At 33.1% G+C, this 15,413-nt stretch overlaps 1 protein-coding gene across 1 annotated transcript in view; it reads left to right on the forward strand.

Moving 5' to 3' along the window:
• The window catches only part of LOC118192864 (amine oxidase [flavin-containing]-like), a 115,122-nt gene that overhangs the window by 29,546 nt on the left and 70,163 nt on the right, over positions 1 to 15,413 (forward strand). Inside the window, 1 exon segment of the mRNA XM_035363887.2 lies at positions 9,692 to 9,783. Coding sequence (XP_035219778.2) covers positions 9,692 to 9,783 — 92 coding nt within the window.

The raw sequence follows: 15,413 nt of genomic DNA on the forward strand, positions 1-15,413 counted from the left end.
ATACTGGGACACAGCAGGTAATTTTAGCCTGCTCTTGCAAATTCCTTTTCTAATCTCTTTATACTTTACTGTCTTTTTTCGGTGAAGCGCGTTTCCTTTTTAAAACAAAGCGGCTATGAAGATTGCCATTCTGTGCCCTGCAGGGAACTGTGTGTTTTAGGAAGCAGGGTTTTCTTGTAGTAGATGTTAAGATTTGATAGCTTCGGTCGTTAGATGGCGCTCCAAGCGTTCAGGCTCTGCAGAAGAATAAACTTTTGCAAGAACTAAAGAAGAAATCTACATAATCAAACGATCAGGAATGAAATTTTGAAAAACCTACGGCTTATTCTGATATTCTGACCTTGAAACTAGTATATTACGCCATACATGTTGTTCTTTAAATGTACTGGGAAAATTTATGGAATACTCGAAAAAACGAAAATTTTTTGAATTTGACGTTAAGTTATTAAAATTTATCTAAAATTCTATAAGCGTACAATAATACGAAATGCAGGAAGAATATTGGACCCAGTGTGTTTCTTTCTCCTTTTACTGCCAGTCTGAAACTAATTATCCAAGAATTGTGGAAACGAGGAATTCATTAGAATGAAGATTTACCACAAGAGCTAACGAGAAACTGGAACAGCTGCTGTTCCGAATTAGACCACGTGAAAGAATTTTCATTTGCAAGGAAATGCTTTCGATGATTGTGGAGATGACATTGCATTTATGCGTATTTTCAGGGCCAAGTCTAAAGCTTACGCTGATGAAGTGTATCTCAGATTTCAAGAAGGAAAGAACATTTGCACTAATTTTGTGATGGCTAAAAGCCGACTTTCTCTGAAGAAACTCTTTAATTCTACCGAAATTAGAATTAATGAATGCAGTGATATTAGGCGGAATTTATAAATACCTAGATGTATCCAAGGTGATCAATATTTTGTTTGATCAGGTTGTTCCATTACATTCTAATGGATAAAGGGTAAGAGTAGAGATTCAATATTATTTGTGACCAACAGGAAAACTGAAATAAAAATCTAAACCGATCCTCAAAATTGAAATCATTTTAAGGAAACGGGAACACCAGTAGATGTACTCACGAAACAGAAATTTGCAAAATTAATAAAAGATATTAAGTGGTTGCAAGACACTCGGTGGCTAATTTTACCAGACTGTTGACGATATTAAAGTAATTTAAGTAAATTCAGAAGAACTTGAAAACAGAATACTGCCGTGCAATTTTCATGTAATATCAGGTCGGTAGTAGAATCATTTCTCGATGTTGAAATATATACTTAATTGTCAAGATTGTATCGAATTACAACTTACAAAAAAAAGCTTTATGCATGAGAAAGAAAATTGGGAAGAAGAAAGAATTTACCCGAACAACTTTAGAGCTGTCAGAAGCTAAAATATGATGAACAGCAAACGAAAGAAACAATTTAAACACACAACGGACCAGTCGAACGTAAAAACACTATGCGATTTACTCCAAAGCAACCACTCTGCCTAAAAATAGGCAACGCAGTTTCATTTAAAAACATCCTGTGGTTATGACTTCGTGTACTTTCGCAAAATTAAAATGTATATACCGCAAGAGTATACGAAAAAACTGGTAAGTGGCAAATTCGGTATAATATTATTTGCAATCATTATAATCTCAAACAGTAAACATAATTTTAAAAATCCATTGCATCATCGAATTTAAACCATGGACCTTATAAGAGATAGACTAACCCAGTGGGTGGGGCGCGCGTCACCGACATGTCGGCAAGAAAGCGTAGGGACGATCTGGTTTACTTTAACACTGAAACCTATGTCGTTTGTATCACATAACTCTATTTAATTATTAAATGTGATACGTTGTATAGTGATGAGATTATGAAAACCACAGTTTTTTCCAAATAGGATTTAATATATCTCATTAAAGCACTTTTTACTGCATTTCGGGAATTTTTTTCACGCGTAATTCTTGTACAAACATCTTTATTTGGTAAAACGGTAAAAACTCTAGGCACAAAATTTATGAACTTAATTTTGCGTGCAAATAACGTAAAATTAAATAAGATTGATAGTACGTGATGCTTATAAAAAATAAATAAGGTAAAATTAAACGAGATCTAATAACTTTTTTTAAAAAAATTTAATGACCATTTTCAGGCAGCGATTTTCAAATATTACAAAAAAGTTATTTATTTGATTATATCCTCATTAAATTATTAACATTAAAGTGGAATATTTATTTTAGTAATTTATAAAATTCGGAGCATAAAATTTTCTGAGTGTAATGAAGGGGGGAAAAAAAGGTAAAATAAAATCTAGAAGCATTAAGGTATTATATTACGCCCAAAAGGAAGCTTTTTTTAACCTTTGTGTGTTACCTATATTTATTGAATATCATGTTCTTTGCCCGTAAACCACATACATTTGAAAACAGCATGTCTTTAGAATTTCCGCACTGGAGATAAAACTGTTATTTTCCGTACAGTGCTCTCTCTGAACTCGTTGAGTTTGTTAATCAAAAATTCGTTAAAGTTTTACAAAATATGAAATAGATTAAAACAAATTGGAAATTCAGCCGTCCAGATGCCCATGTTCGGGTGGAGGATTACATTATTCAAAATGTGATGGCTCTTGATGGCTAGTTTTTGTCACAGTGCAAGAAACATACATGTACTCATGCAGATTCTTCGTTATATAATTTCTTTAAATATAATGCAGGCCGATAATAATAAATATAATACAGGGCGTCGGTGCAGCTTATACTGTTTACTTTCATGGCTTAGAAATAGATTCTACAAAATTGAAAATGAATGATACTAATTCTGTATACCAGGCTCAAGTAGCTGCTATAAAAGAATCGTTGATCTGGGTAGATAAAAATTTAACAAAGAGACATTATATACATATTTATTCGGATGCACTTTCTGTCTTAACGGCGCTCTCCAGCCCGGAGCCAAAAAGTAATTTGATAGAAGAAATAAAGTCATTTTATCGCAAGGCCAATGAGAGACATTATATAAAATTACATTGGATAAAAGCACATATTGGCTACCTAGGTAATGAGAGGGCGGATACACTGACTAAAGAGGCTGCCCTGGGAGATGGTTTAGATTACAATATTATAAATCCGGCAAGAAGGAAAATGATTATAAAAATGAAAAAGGAGTAGTTACAAATTTCCTTACAGCACAGGAAAAGCTAAAAAAATATCCAGCCCTGAAAGCATGCAATAGTTTTATAATTATTTGGAACGTTAATTATCCTTGATAAATATGCTAAATTTTTAAAAATCAATCTCAATTTCAAAAATAAAATATGTAGAAATTCTAATTTGTGAAATAAGGCGCTACAACGAGCTTTTTCTTGACAATTATACACGCTGCAATAGGCAACCACTGTTAAATTTCTGCAAGTCGTCCCTACTCCTTCGGATGTGATCAAGGTGACAGCCGGGAACGCCTCAGACGAGGGAGAAAACCCATTTGGGTTAGTCTATTTCTTATAAGGTCCATGTTTGAAATATGATACAGCCGTTTATAGTGTTTCGACGCAAAATGCCGTTCCGAGATTAGTAGCCCTTCTGGGCTAATAACAGAATTTAAATTCAATTAATTTAAATTCAATTAATTTAAATTCAATTAAGAAATATGCATTTGTCATAATTATCTTTTTCTATCTATTCGTAACAAAATGACAATACGAATAGATGTTATTTTGACAAAATTGTGCAAAGGTTAAGTAATTTTTTGTGACAAAACATTTGGACTGTATGCTGGGGGAGGGCATTTACCATCAGGATGTAAGAATGTCTACCACAGATATTTGTGTTAAATATTTAAAATGCGCAGAAACACTCGTGTGAGTTAGCGAGTTCCTCACTGAAAAACGAACTTCAAGGGCGACTACATATTAGGGGGTCAAGTTTTTGCCGTTCGATCATTGCTAGGAAAATTTTATGTAATATAAATACAAATCATAATAGGGTTACAAGGTCAATGTTTTCTGGGGCTCATGGCCTTCATAAAAGGGTTGTTGACTTAAAGTTACTTTAACTGTCTTCTTTAAATTTATCTTAAGGGCAATAAGAGCTCTTATCTTTAAAAGACTAAAATGTTGACGGTTACGTCGACATCGATTTGACGTCATATGGTGCAAAAAATGTTTCACTGAATTTTAATTTTAATTTTATTATTTTTTTAAATGGCTATTTATTGTTTTTTTAAATGGCTAAACTGTTTTCTAAAGTGTTAAATGGCACCTATTTTTCAGAACTTTAGCGTTCATACTGAATTGCAACTTATAAATTTCAATGATTGATTTTCACTAAAACTGCAAAAAGAGGTTAGGCCGTAAATTTCCGTGTATAAGCTGAGAATAGAACGTTTTCTGAAGCTAAATTATGGGGATCTTATATACGGATCCGCTAAACTCTCCGAAAACGAGGGTACTTTTCCGTTATCAGGGGGTAACAGATAAATCTCTAAACATTGTACTTTTCTATTTTCCTCTAATTTGTGAAGAAAAATTAATTTTAAGTAAAATTTGTTTTATTAAAATGGTTTGTTTTATTTTCGAATTCATTTATAATGTATTTTAATGCGTTGCCCCCCAAAACAAAAGGCCTGATGCTGGCGAAATTTGGGTCCGGTTTTCTCCCCCCTCGAAGCTGTCCTTCATTTACGGAGAAATCCCGAGTAGCCATATTGTTGTTAGAATTTTCAACAAACGCGATTGTCTGTAGTTTGAAATTTGCTGTATGAGAAGTTCCCCCCCCCCCGTTCATCTTTGGGCTCACCAGTGACCGACCAGTAAAGTCGCTAAATATTGGTAGTTTGGTAGGAAGTTCGGATCCCGCTCAGCGGTTTGGCTGAATGGGGTTTTCGTGGTTTTGGTCCATGTGTAACATGTGTATAAACCAGTTTCCCTTAGAAAGGCTTTCTTTGTATTCAATGAAAATTTATCCATTTTACAAATTTATGCTTCTAAAGACATAGTTGCTGTTTTGGTGGACGGAAAAAGTCCTTTTCTCTTGATTACATGCTATTTTCCCCATCAGAAACTATTGATGATCATTTACGTTGTTTATCTTCTTTGTTTAATAGATTTAAAAATACTTCATTAGTAATAAATGGTGATGTCAATTGTAAACGTCCATTGTGGGACCAAAACCACATGGATTCAAGGGGAGAAAAATTAGCAGAATTTCTGCTTGAAAATAACTTTGTTGTAAACAACAATAGAAACAGTTTTCCCACATAATCTTCAGTATTAGGAAATTCATGGATTGATATTACTGCTTCCAGATTGATTAAAGACATTGAGATATGTAATTGGCAAGTTTCTGATAAAATTAGCCTTAGTGATCATAATTATATTCATTTTGAGATTAGAAATGTGATAATTGATGATACACAAAATAACCGAATTAAGTTGAAGAGATTGAACTGGATTGCTCTAAAGGAGCTTATGTTTGAAAATTTTTCTGGCATTGAAATCAATGAAGATATAGAATCTCAATTACATGAAATTAATTCAATCATATGTGACATATGTGAAAATGTTCGGTTTAATTATAACGATACAGGAAAAAAGAAAAACTATTCTCCATGGTGGAATAATGGATTAAATAATGAAAGGAAAAAAGTTCGAGCTTCTAGAAGAAGATTTCAGAATTCCTGTGGCGAAGATAGATTAAATAATAAAAACATTTATTGTAAACATCTTGCAATATATAGAAAGAACATTAGAATTGCAAAGGAAAATCACTGGATTAAAATATGGGATAAATTGTCTCTGCAAAGTCCCTTTGGCACGCATTTTAAAATTGCCACAGATAAGCAGATGAATCCTGTCACTTTTACTGCTATCCGTAAAAGTAATGGTACTTACACAGAAAATATAGAAGATACAATAAAGGAAATTACGAACTTCCACTTTATGGAAGATAAAGAAGAGGAGGATGAAAGTGAACATCGGGATATCCGAAGGAAAATAAAAGTTGATTTGAAGTCTTTTAATAATGTTTTGTTTACTGCCGATGAGCTTTCTGCTGCTCTGGAGAGTATGAAAATGAATAAAGCTCCCGGTCATGATAACATTCCTTTGGAAGTTTATACATAATTAAGAACTTTATTATGTTAATAGGAAATTCATTTTGAATCTATTTAATATTTGTTTTCAACGGGGACATTTTCCTGAGACATAGAAGATTGGCAAATTGGTTTTGCTTTTAAAACAAGATAAACCTCCTGAGCAAGCGGCTTCTTACAGGCCGATTTGTTTATTACCCACTTTGGGTAAAGTTCTCTATAAATTGATCAACAATAGGCTTGTTAATTTTCTTGGTAGCAATAATCTACTAAATGCAAATCAATATGGATTTACGCCAGGAAAAGATACTATCTTGGCAATTAATAATATTATTGACACTATAAGAATTAATAAGATAAAGGATTTACATACTACTTTGATTGCAATCGACATTAGCAATGCCTTTAATAGCTTATGGTGGCCCAGCATCAAATCAAGACTTCTAGATTTAAAATGTCCTCAAAACCTCTTCAATATTATTAATAGTTATCTAAATAATAGGAAAATTATTTACAGAAGAAATAATATAAATATTGAGAAATATTATAATAAAGGTGCTCCTCAGGGTTTTGTTTTAGGCCCTACATTTTGGAACCTCGTGGCTGATACTGCCTTATAATTGAAATTTGAAAAGGATGTATTTTTGCAGGCTTATGCTGACGATTTTGTGTTGGTGATTTCTGGAAGTAATAGATTAATTATAGAAGAAAAAGCAAAGAATGCTCTAGATAAACTTTATAACTGCTGTAAAGTAAATAAGCTGGATATTAGTCAAGATAAAATGGCTATGATAACAATCCCAAAAGGCTCAAAATTAATCAGATTACCTTTATTGACGTGGAATGGAAAAAGAATCCGCAGCGAAAAAAACACTTAAATACTTAGGTATAATTTTGGATACAAATTTAAGTTCGTTGCCACATTTAACTAAATTGAAAGAAAAAATGTTTAAGATTATGAGTAAGATGAATAGATTATTATGTATGGATTCTTTTAAAAGTAAAAGTATTTTAAAAGAATTATACAATAGAGGAATTGAATGAATAATCTTGTATGGCTCACCCGTTTGGTGGACTGGAACGGAAAGGGTGAGAAATAAATTGCTACAGATTCAGAGAGTTGCAATGCTACCCATTACGGGATGCTACAGAACAGTCTCTACCACCAGCCTACAGGTCTTAGCTGGGGTTACGCCTATAGACTTAGTAGCTGAAGCTGAAACGCTGATTTATAAAGCTGCTCATATGAAGAAGAATATAGATTATTATGACCTGAAGATTTCTAATAGAGAAATTGATCCAAAATTAGAAAAGTTTTATTTTCATCCGGCACAATTTAAAGAGGTTACCTGGAAGACACTTCTTCCAACTGGTATTGGTTTGGAATTATTCTCTGATGGCTCCGTGATTGATAAAAATGTTGGAGCAGCATTTGTTGCTTTTGCAAATAATAAATTTGTATATAAATCTAAATTAAGATTGAATAATAATTCAACTATTTTTTATGCAGAACTTATTGCCTTTGAAAACGCCATAAGATGGGCTAATGAGGAAGAAAATGAAAAATATATTACAAATTGGGAGATTTCGGTGTTCACAGATTCCCAGAGCATCCTTAGAGCTCTTAATTCTAGAAAATGTTTATCTGCAAAAGTAGATAAAGTCAGAAATTAGATTCACAATATTAATTCAAAAATGAAATTACATATAAATTGGATAAAAGGACATTCGAATATTCATGGAAATGAAGCAACAGATTCTGCTGCTAAGGAAGCATGCTATAATACAGATATTGATATCACGGTTCCTTTATCTCTTAATTATATTAAGAGTGTACTACATGACAAGATTCTCCACACATGGCAACAAAGATGGCATTATGACAAAACTGGACGAAAGGTTTATAAAATATTTCCTGTTGTCAAAGAGCAAAGATTAAGTTACAATAGATTGCTAAATCAATTGATAACAGGACATGGCCAATTTCCAGAATATCTAAAAAGGTTTCATGGGAAAGATATTCATTGCCGATGTGGTCAGGATGCATCTGGAGCATCTAATGGACATTACATTTGGGACTGTGCCTTAACGAAGGAAATTAGAGGAGAATATTTTCGAAATATATTTATAAATAATGAAAAATATCTATATAGCAATAATAAAGCTAAATTAGGACTTATAAAAATTATTACCAATTTGAATAATTATGTATATTTCGATCCTTTTGTTTAATTGCTTAAATTTTTGAGTTGAATTGCATAAATTATAATGTAATTTGTATACATACAATGTATAATTTACTGAAAACTGTAAATGTTTATTGTTCGTTAAGCTAGGCAATATTTGTATTTTATAATTGTTGTTTAGGTTAGCAGTTGTCTTGAGTTCAATTTAGTCATTTTATGTTAAGAAATAGGTGGTTTCTTTTCTGAATGAAGGTCGAGATGACCCGTTGGCGGCGCCGACACATCTCCAGCGGAGGATGAGTTTTTGGATAAGTAGTCCTTATTCTGTTGTAGTGTTTATCCAGTTATCTTTCAGTTTGTTTCTTTTAAATTGCCGGTTGTGCCAATTTTGGCGGTACGGCTTATTTTCTTAGATTAGATTAGATTCCCTTAGAAAGCTCTCAACGAAGGCATCCCTCCTTTTAGACAGTATCTGTCTAAAGTATCTGTCCCTAGAGCGCTTTGACATAATTTAATAAACTAAACCAAACTCGCTCATCTTTCAGACAAAAGAATAAAATGACATAGAAAATAAAACTAACATAGAAACTACAGGAGATTGTTTACAAGAAGATCAGTCAAATAAATGTAAAATATATGTGGTTTCAAATAAGGTGACCAGAATTAAAACTGTCGTCGGTAGCTGCTGGCGTTTCACTTTTCAGTGATTTGAATTCCACCCATTTGGGCAAAATGTTTGCTCTCATTGCGAAATACAGGGTGGTTATAATTTAAGTGACCCTATTCAGGCCCTTCTAGAACTTGTTCTACTCATTGAATTTTGATGAAATTTGGTTTATATGTCATATGCACCATGGGAAAATGATTTATGTAATAAAATAATTTCAAAGCATCCTCTTCAAACCATTCTTCGACATGGGCCCTTTTCGAAATCCCTTTTAATGTCGATATTCAGGCAATGCAACTATGCTATTGCTGCCGTTCCGATAAAACAGTTTTACTAGTAAAGCTCGATCTTTCTTCTGTAAGGGCATAATTAACGACGACAAAGGCATACAGCATGATTTTCTGGCTCTGACTGCTAATCTCTTTATAGGTTTGACTAATATGCATAAGGAAATTTTAAAAATTGCCATCTGGTGGTCAAAATTTAAACTATTTTTATTGCAGAAATCTTTTCCCCGTAGTCCATTTAACGTATATACCAAGTTTCATCAAAATCCATTAGACAGAACGGGTTCTACAGGGGTCTGAATAGGGTCACTTTAAATATAACCACCCTGTACTTGAACGTTAAAGGTGATGTTTTTTTTTTTTTTTTTTTTTTTACTTATATACGAACATTGGGAACTGTTGGAAGAAAACCTTACACGGATCAGCTTATATTAGGAAATACACAGTATTTAAAATTGCTGTTTAAATATTATTTCTCAGATACCTGCCAATGCTCCTTGGGCTGCTCCTCATGCCGAAGAATGGGACACGATTACTTACAAGACATTTTTGGAAAAAAACTGTTGGACAAAGTAAGATGCTTTAATTTTACTTTAAGTTGCTTCATTTTGCATAATGAATATGGACACGCACATAATTTCTGGTGATGTAAATGGAACTAAAACTCAAGCAGCCAATAGTAATTTTATAGCAATATTAACCATCCAATCGAAATGCATTGAGAACCAAAACTATTTCAGTCTGAATTAAGATTTCACCCTGAACATTACGCACTTGCTTTCTATGCTTTGGCCTAGCTGGACTGCTGTCTGTCTGCTCTTTATATCTTATTTAAATTTATCTAAAATGTAAGCTTTTCGGGATAGACACAATTAATGTGTCAACTTGATTGTGGCCACAATATGTTTGCTGAAATAAAAAATGAAGACTTAATCTGCCTTCCCCTCTAAATATGGATCATTACCCCTATTCATTATGGATCAACACTTCTACGCCAACAAAATTTCTCATAGTCATTACTTCTAAGTTTGTTTTTATCACATACATATATATACGAATATGTATGTGTGTGTGTAGTCGTTGTACTCTGTCTGAATGATTACGACGGTAATGACATTTAGTATTTTAATGATGAAAACACGCGAACATAATTAACACGAAAATAACATATAAAAATGTAAAGAAGTAAGATGAAAAGTGAGTCTTTAGCATCACGCAAATGGAGTGACATCACATCAAATGGCATTGCAAAAAACAGTCCATAGTTCAGGCCCGTTTCCACTGCTGCGTATGCGTTGCGGTGCGTATGCGTTTCTCCAATCAGCGAGCGAATTCACTTTTATTGACATCTGCAATCCGGTCGGTGTGCGGTGACGGATGACATACGGATGGAGTTCAACAATGTTCAACTTCTATCCGTATGTCTGCGGATGCGTTGGGGTCACGTGGTGAAAAAGGAGCACTGAGGTGCAGTCACTAAAAATTAATGGCGGCAGAAGTAGCGATGAACGCTCGCTAATAGGAAAAGAATGTTTTGCTAAAAAATACTTATTTCTGAATTAACATTATAGCGAGAAATCTGCGTGCTGAAAAAGATAGCAATCAGCTGAATTTAGTTGAAAAAAGATAAGAAAAACAAGATAATTGCAACTACAGTACTTGTTCGTTCAAGAAATTCAGTTCAAGAAAATCAGCGGCAAAAATTATAATTCCAAGTCCATGAAATAGCAAAATTTGTTCTGATAATCATTTCCTAGTTCTGCATACTCATTTAGCTTTAATGAAAATGAATGTCTGACTATATCAAACTGCTATAGCAAATTAGATATGATTAAAAGATTTGCTACTTTTTTCTTTTGAAACAGGTAAAAACTAAAAACGTTAATTATAAATTAAATTTGATAGCCTTTTAAATACTCCAGTTCATTGAAGAGTATGTTAAATTTGTATTCCCCTTTATAAATACATCTTTCTGGCTAATATATATTTGTAAGCACATGAAATATATTTTTAGCAGCCCGTTTAACTTCAATCGGAACGCCACTTTAAAAGAAAATGTTTTTTGTAAAAAATGTACTAGAAGCTGAAGAACAAACTCTGGTGAATTTTTCAGACGATAGCACACTGAAATAGGACCAAAAAACTTAAGTTTTAAGAATTGATTTAATTGATAATGTATGTAAGCCAAAATATGGCTGCGGTTCATGTGCAATCTTAGCTTAGTGGTAAAGCTGATGGTAACAACGTTTACCTTTTGGAGTCGTGAGTTCGAATCCCATACGCTTTTTGCACCCTGTCTGCAACTTTCTTAGCTTTTTATTCCAATTTGATCTATATTCGTGTTTTATAATTTATTTCTATTATTTTTTGCATTAAATATATTGTTTTATTTATGCTCTTATTTATTTAAATTTTTCCCGCAAAAAAGTTTGAAAATTATATAATACTAATTTAAAGCATATCCTGTACATATATATTTGAATTTAACAAACATTCTCTATTAATAAAAAGCAAATTTAAAGTTAATTAAATTTATATGAAATTTAATGCAAACAAATAAATGATTAATTATTGCTACGAACTAATCTACAATATCATTTAAATTCTGAGAGAATATGTAAATCAAGTGCAAGTATCAAAATCCATGAATAGATATATAATTCCAAAAATTTATTAATCCTAAAAAATTTATAAAAATGTATAAGTAAATAATGGGATAGATTATTAATCCTAAAAAAATTATAAAAATGCATAAGTGAATAATAGGATAGCTTATTAATCCTAAACAATTATAAAAATGCATAAGTGAATAATAGGATACCTTACTAATCCTAAAAAATTATAAAAATGCATAAATGAATAATAGGATAGATTTAATCCTAAAAAATATATAAAAATGCATAAGTGAATAATAGGATAAATAAATTTTTGGAATTATATATTTGTTCATGGATTTTGATACTTGCACTTGATTTACATATGCTCTCAGAATTTAAATGATATTGTATATTAGTTCGCAGCAATAATTAATCATTTATTTGTTTGCATTAAATTTCATTTAAATTTAATTAACTTTAAATTTGCTTTTTACAAATAGAAAATGTTTGTTAAACTCAAATTTCATTCCTTGCAGCAATGGCGCAGGAGAATTATTTAAATTTAATTTATTTTGAAACCCTGCAGATATATATATATATATATATATTCGTTTCACTTTTATGTGAATGTATATACATGTTCTCAGACTTTGGGATGTTTACGACTCTAAACTTTCATTCCAATTAACATGAGACAGTATTAATGCCCTAAACATTTTTTTAACAAAAAATTACTATAATAATTGATTTTAAATTCAGTCCTCTCCAGCAGAAGCGCAGGAATTAATTAATTAAATATTTCCATTTTCTTTACCTAATGTGTGTATATATAAAGAGAAAAATCTTCTTTTTATAACTTCTTTTATAAAAAGAGATATGAATTAAAAATGCTTAAATTAAAAATAATATTTTATGGATTATGCATAAAATATAACTGCCCATAGTGAATTTTAAAACAAAAGAGATTTCTAATAATTTTATCCAGCTATGACCCTGAAGTCAGCGGTATATAAGCATAGCAAATTTTGTGTAAATAATGTGAACCTTTCTTTACAGTTAGTTGCTCTGTACTTTTAAAGTACCAACTATTTTTTAATTCCTTTAACTTTTTTATTTTATTTATTAATTTGTTTACTTTTTCACTAACACTGCATTTTAGTTTTAATAATATATATATTATTTCATAATATTTAAGGCTTTTAGAAACGCAAAAAAAATTTTTTTTAATTTACTTCAGCTTCTATGGAATTAGTGATTTTCATAATATGCATTTTAACCTTACTTATCTAAAAATTGCTAGCGTACTTTACTTTCGCAGTTCATAAGCAGAAATAAAAATTTCCAATAACATGGAATTTAGTAAACAAAACTGTTCTGCGTTTTACGTCAGGATCCATATCAAATCCAAAACAAACAATACTCGCTTAAGCGGGAAAAATTCAGATGTTCAGGATCGTAACTCTCGAACTGCTTGTTTGGCGCCAAAATATTACAGTGACACCTAGCGGCGGAAAATGAAAGTATTTTACGGATCCGCAGCAGTGGAAACGCTTGTACGGATGCCGTAGGCGTGTCTTCAATTGACGCAACGCGTTCGTACGCAGTAGTGGAAACGAGCCTTTCTACTGGTTCTTCAAACCGCATCACTTGATCATCGCATCCTGCTGCTTCTGCTTCCATCTAACGTCTCAATGGCCGAATCGTCTGAATTCCTTCACACAGCTTGCAGAATCATCTAACTGTTGTGGACGTTTCCATTCTTAGATGTAAAAAGAACCTTGTGACCTACATATATATATATTCATTAAGCATCATTATATATATATATATGTAAGATAAAACATATGTAAATCAAAATTATAATTTAAACTAATTAATTCTCCCTCACTGTCTAAAAATCGTAATAACTTCTCTCGATTGCGTTATTTCTAGATCATACCTTTTGCATGTCCTTCGCAACGCAGATGACGTAACAATTGAGTACTGAAACTTTAAACCAAAACCTTTCTATTCGCGTGCTTCCATCTTCCATAAGTACGCACTTCAGCTTCGCTCTCTGCCCTGTTAGGATGTAATTTCGCTGTCTCCCTTGCTATCGCTAAAAATTCAAAAAAGTAAATGTTCTTGAATAGGCACGATTAGAGTGCCAAGTGAATTGTGGTCACAAACGTCAACTGGAAAATAAAAATGGAATTAAAACTGCTTCGACTGCCAGGGTTCTTAGATATTACCAAGTCAACATATTAGCATACTACGCAATCAGAATTCTTCAATATGGATCAAAGTACGCATTAACAGTGCTCCGCCTTTCCTTGCGTTTTCATTTAATATATATATATGTGTGTGTGTGTGTGTGTGTCTGAGAATAATAATAAAAATATAAAAAAATCATTTAAAATGTATTATTAATCTCATTCCTGTCGTAAAGGCAATTAGTAACTGTCAAAAATCAAAGGGAATTCAGATCTCCATATAAAACCGGACGACATTCAAAATTGAGAATTCATTCCTGCATGCAATTTTTAAGTTTATGGTATTACTAGGCTGAAACGTATGTATGCAAGCAAATGAAACCATACGCACAATTACTCATAAAAAATTACAGCGATTATCTTTAACATATGTATGCAAAAGAGTTTTGTGTACGAGGGTTGGAACTTTAATATTGGCAACACAGCTGAAAAAACGCTACGCAACAAAACCAAAGAATATCGCGTATACCACACGTAAACTATATACCTACCTTACCTCTCAGCAAAAAGACTCGTCCTGCCTACGACACGCGCATGCGGAGTGACGGGAAGAACGAATCCTTGTATTAGCTCGCGGTCTAATGTAAGTGTTGTCAGGATGTTTTCAAAACAAGAACAACGATGTTGGATAAAAATTGAATGTGCCAGAGGTCGTACAGCACGACAGTGCCATCAAGGGCTTCAAGAGGCTTGCGGGGAATCTGCATTGCCTTACAGAACCGTAGCAAGATGGGTGAAAGCATTCAATGAAGGACGCCAAAACGTGGCAGACATGCTGCGGCCAGATCGTCCGAGTGTCAGCGATGCAGACGTGCAAGCTGTTGCCGTACTAATGGACAGTGATCGCCGCCAAAAGATTCGTCAGCTGGCCGAACAAACAGGATTAGCGCATACGACTGTGCTGCACATTCTGAAGGAACGCCTGTCCATGAGAAAAATTGCTTCACGATGGGTTCCACATCAATTGACTGAAATGCAGAAATGGCTACGATACGACGCTGCGCGAACCCACCTGGAGCGCTATGAGCGCGAAGGAGATGCTTTTTTATGCCGCATCATTAGGCTGGATGAGACTTGGGCCCGATCGTACCAGTCAGAACTGAAACGCCAATGAAACGAATGACGTCATCACGGGTCACCACAACGTTCGAAATTTCGTCAGAACCCTAGCAATGTGAAAGTTATGGTGATTCTCGTGTACGACTGTGATGTTGTCATCCTAACGCATACCGTTCCCCCACAGCAGACCGTCACGGCTCAGTATTACTGCTAATTTTTGGAGCACAATCTCCGACCAGCTTTGAAAAAAACGGCGACACTTTCTGCAGAACCTCTCATTTTGCATGACAATGC

Source organism: Stegodyphus dumicola, chromosome 11 (genome assembly GCF_044657685.1).
Source record: "Stegodyphus dumicola isolate Sdum_Otavi_A_Nest chromosome 11, ASM4465768v1".
NCBI classification, from domain to species: Eukaryota; Metazoa; Arthropoda; class Arachnida; order Araneae; family Eresidae; genus Stegodyphus; species Stegodyphus dumicola.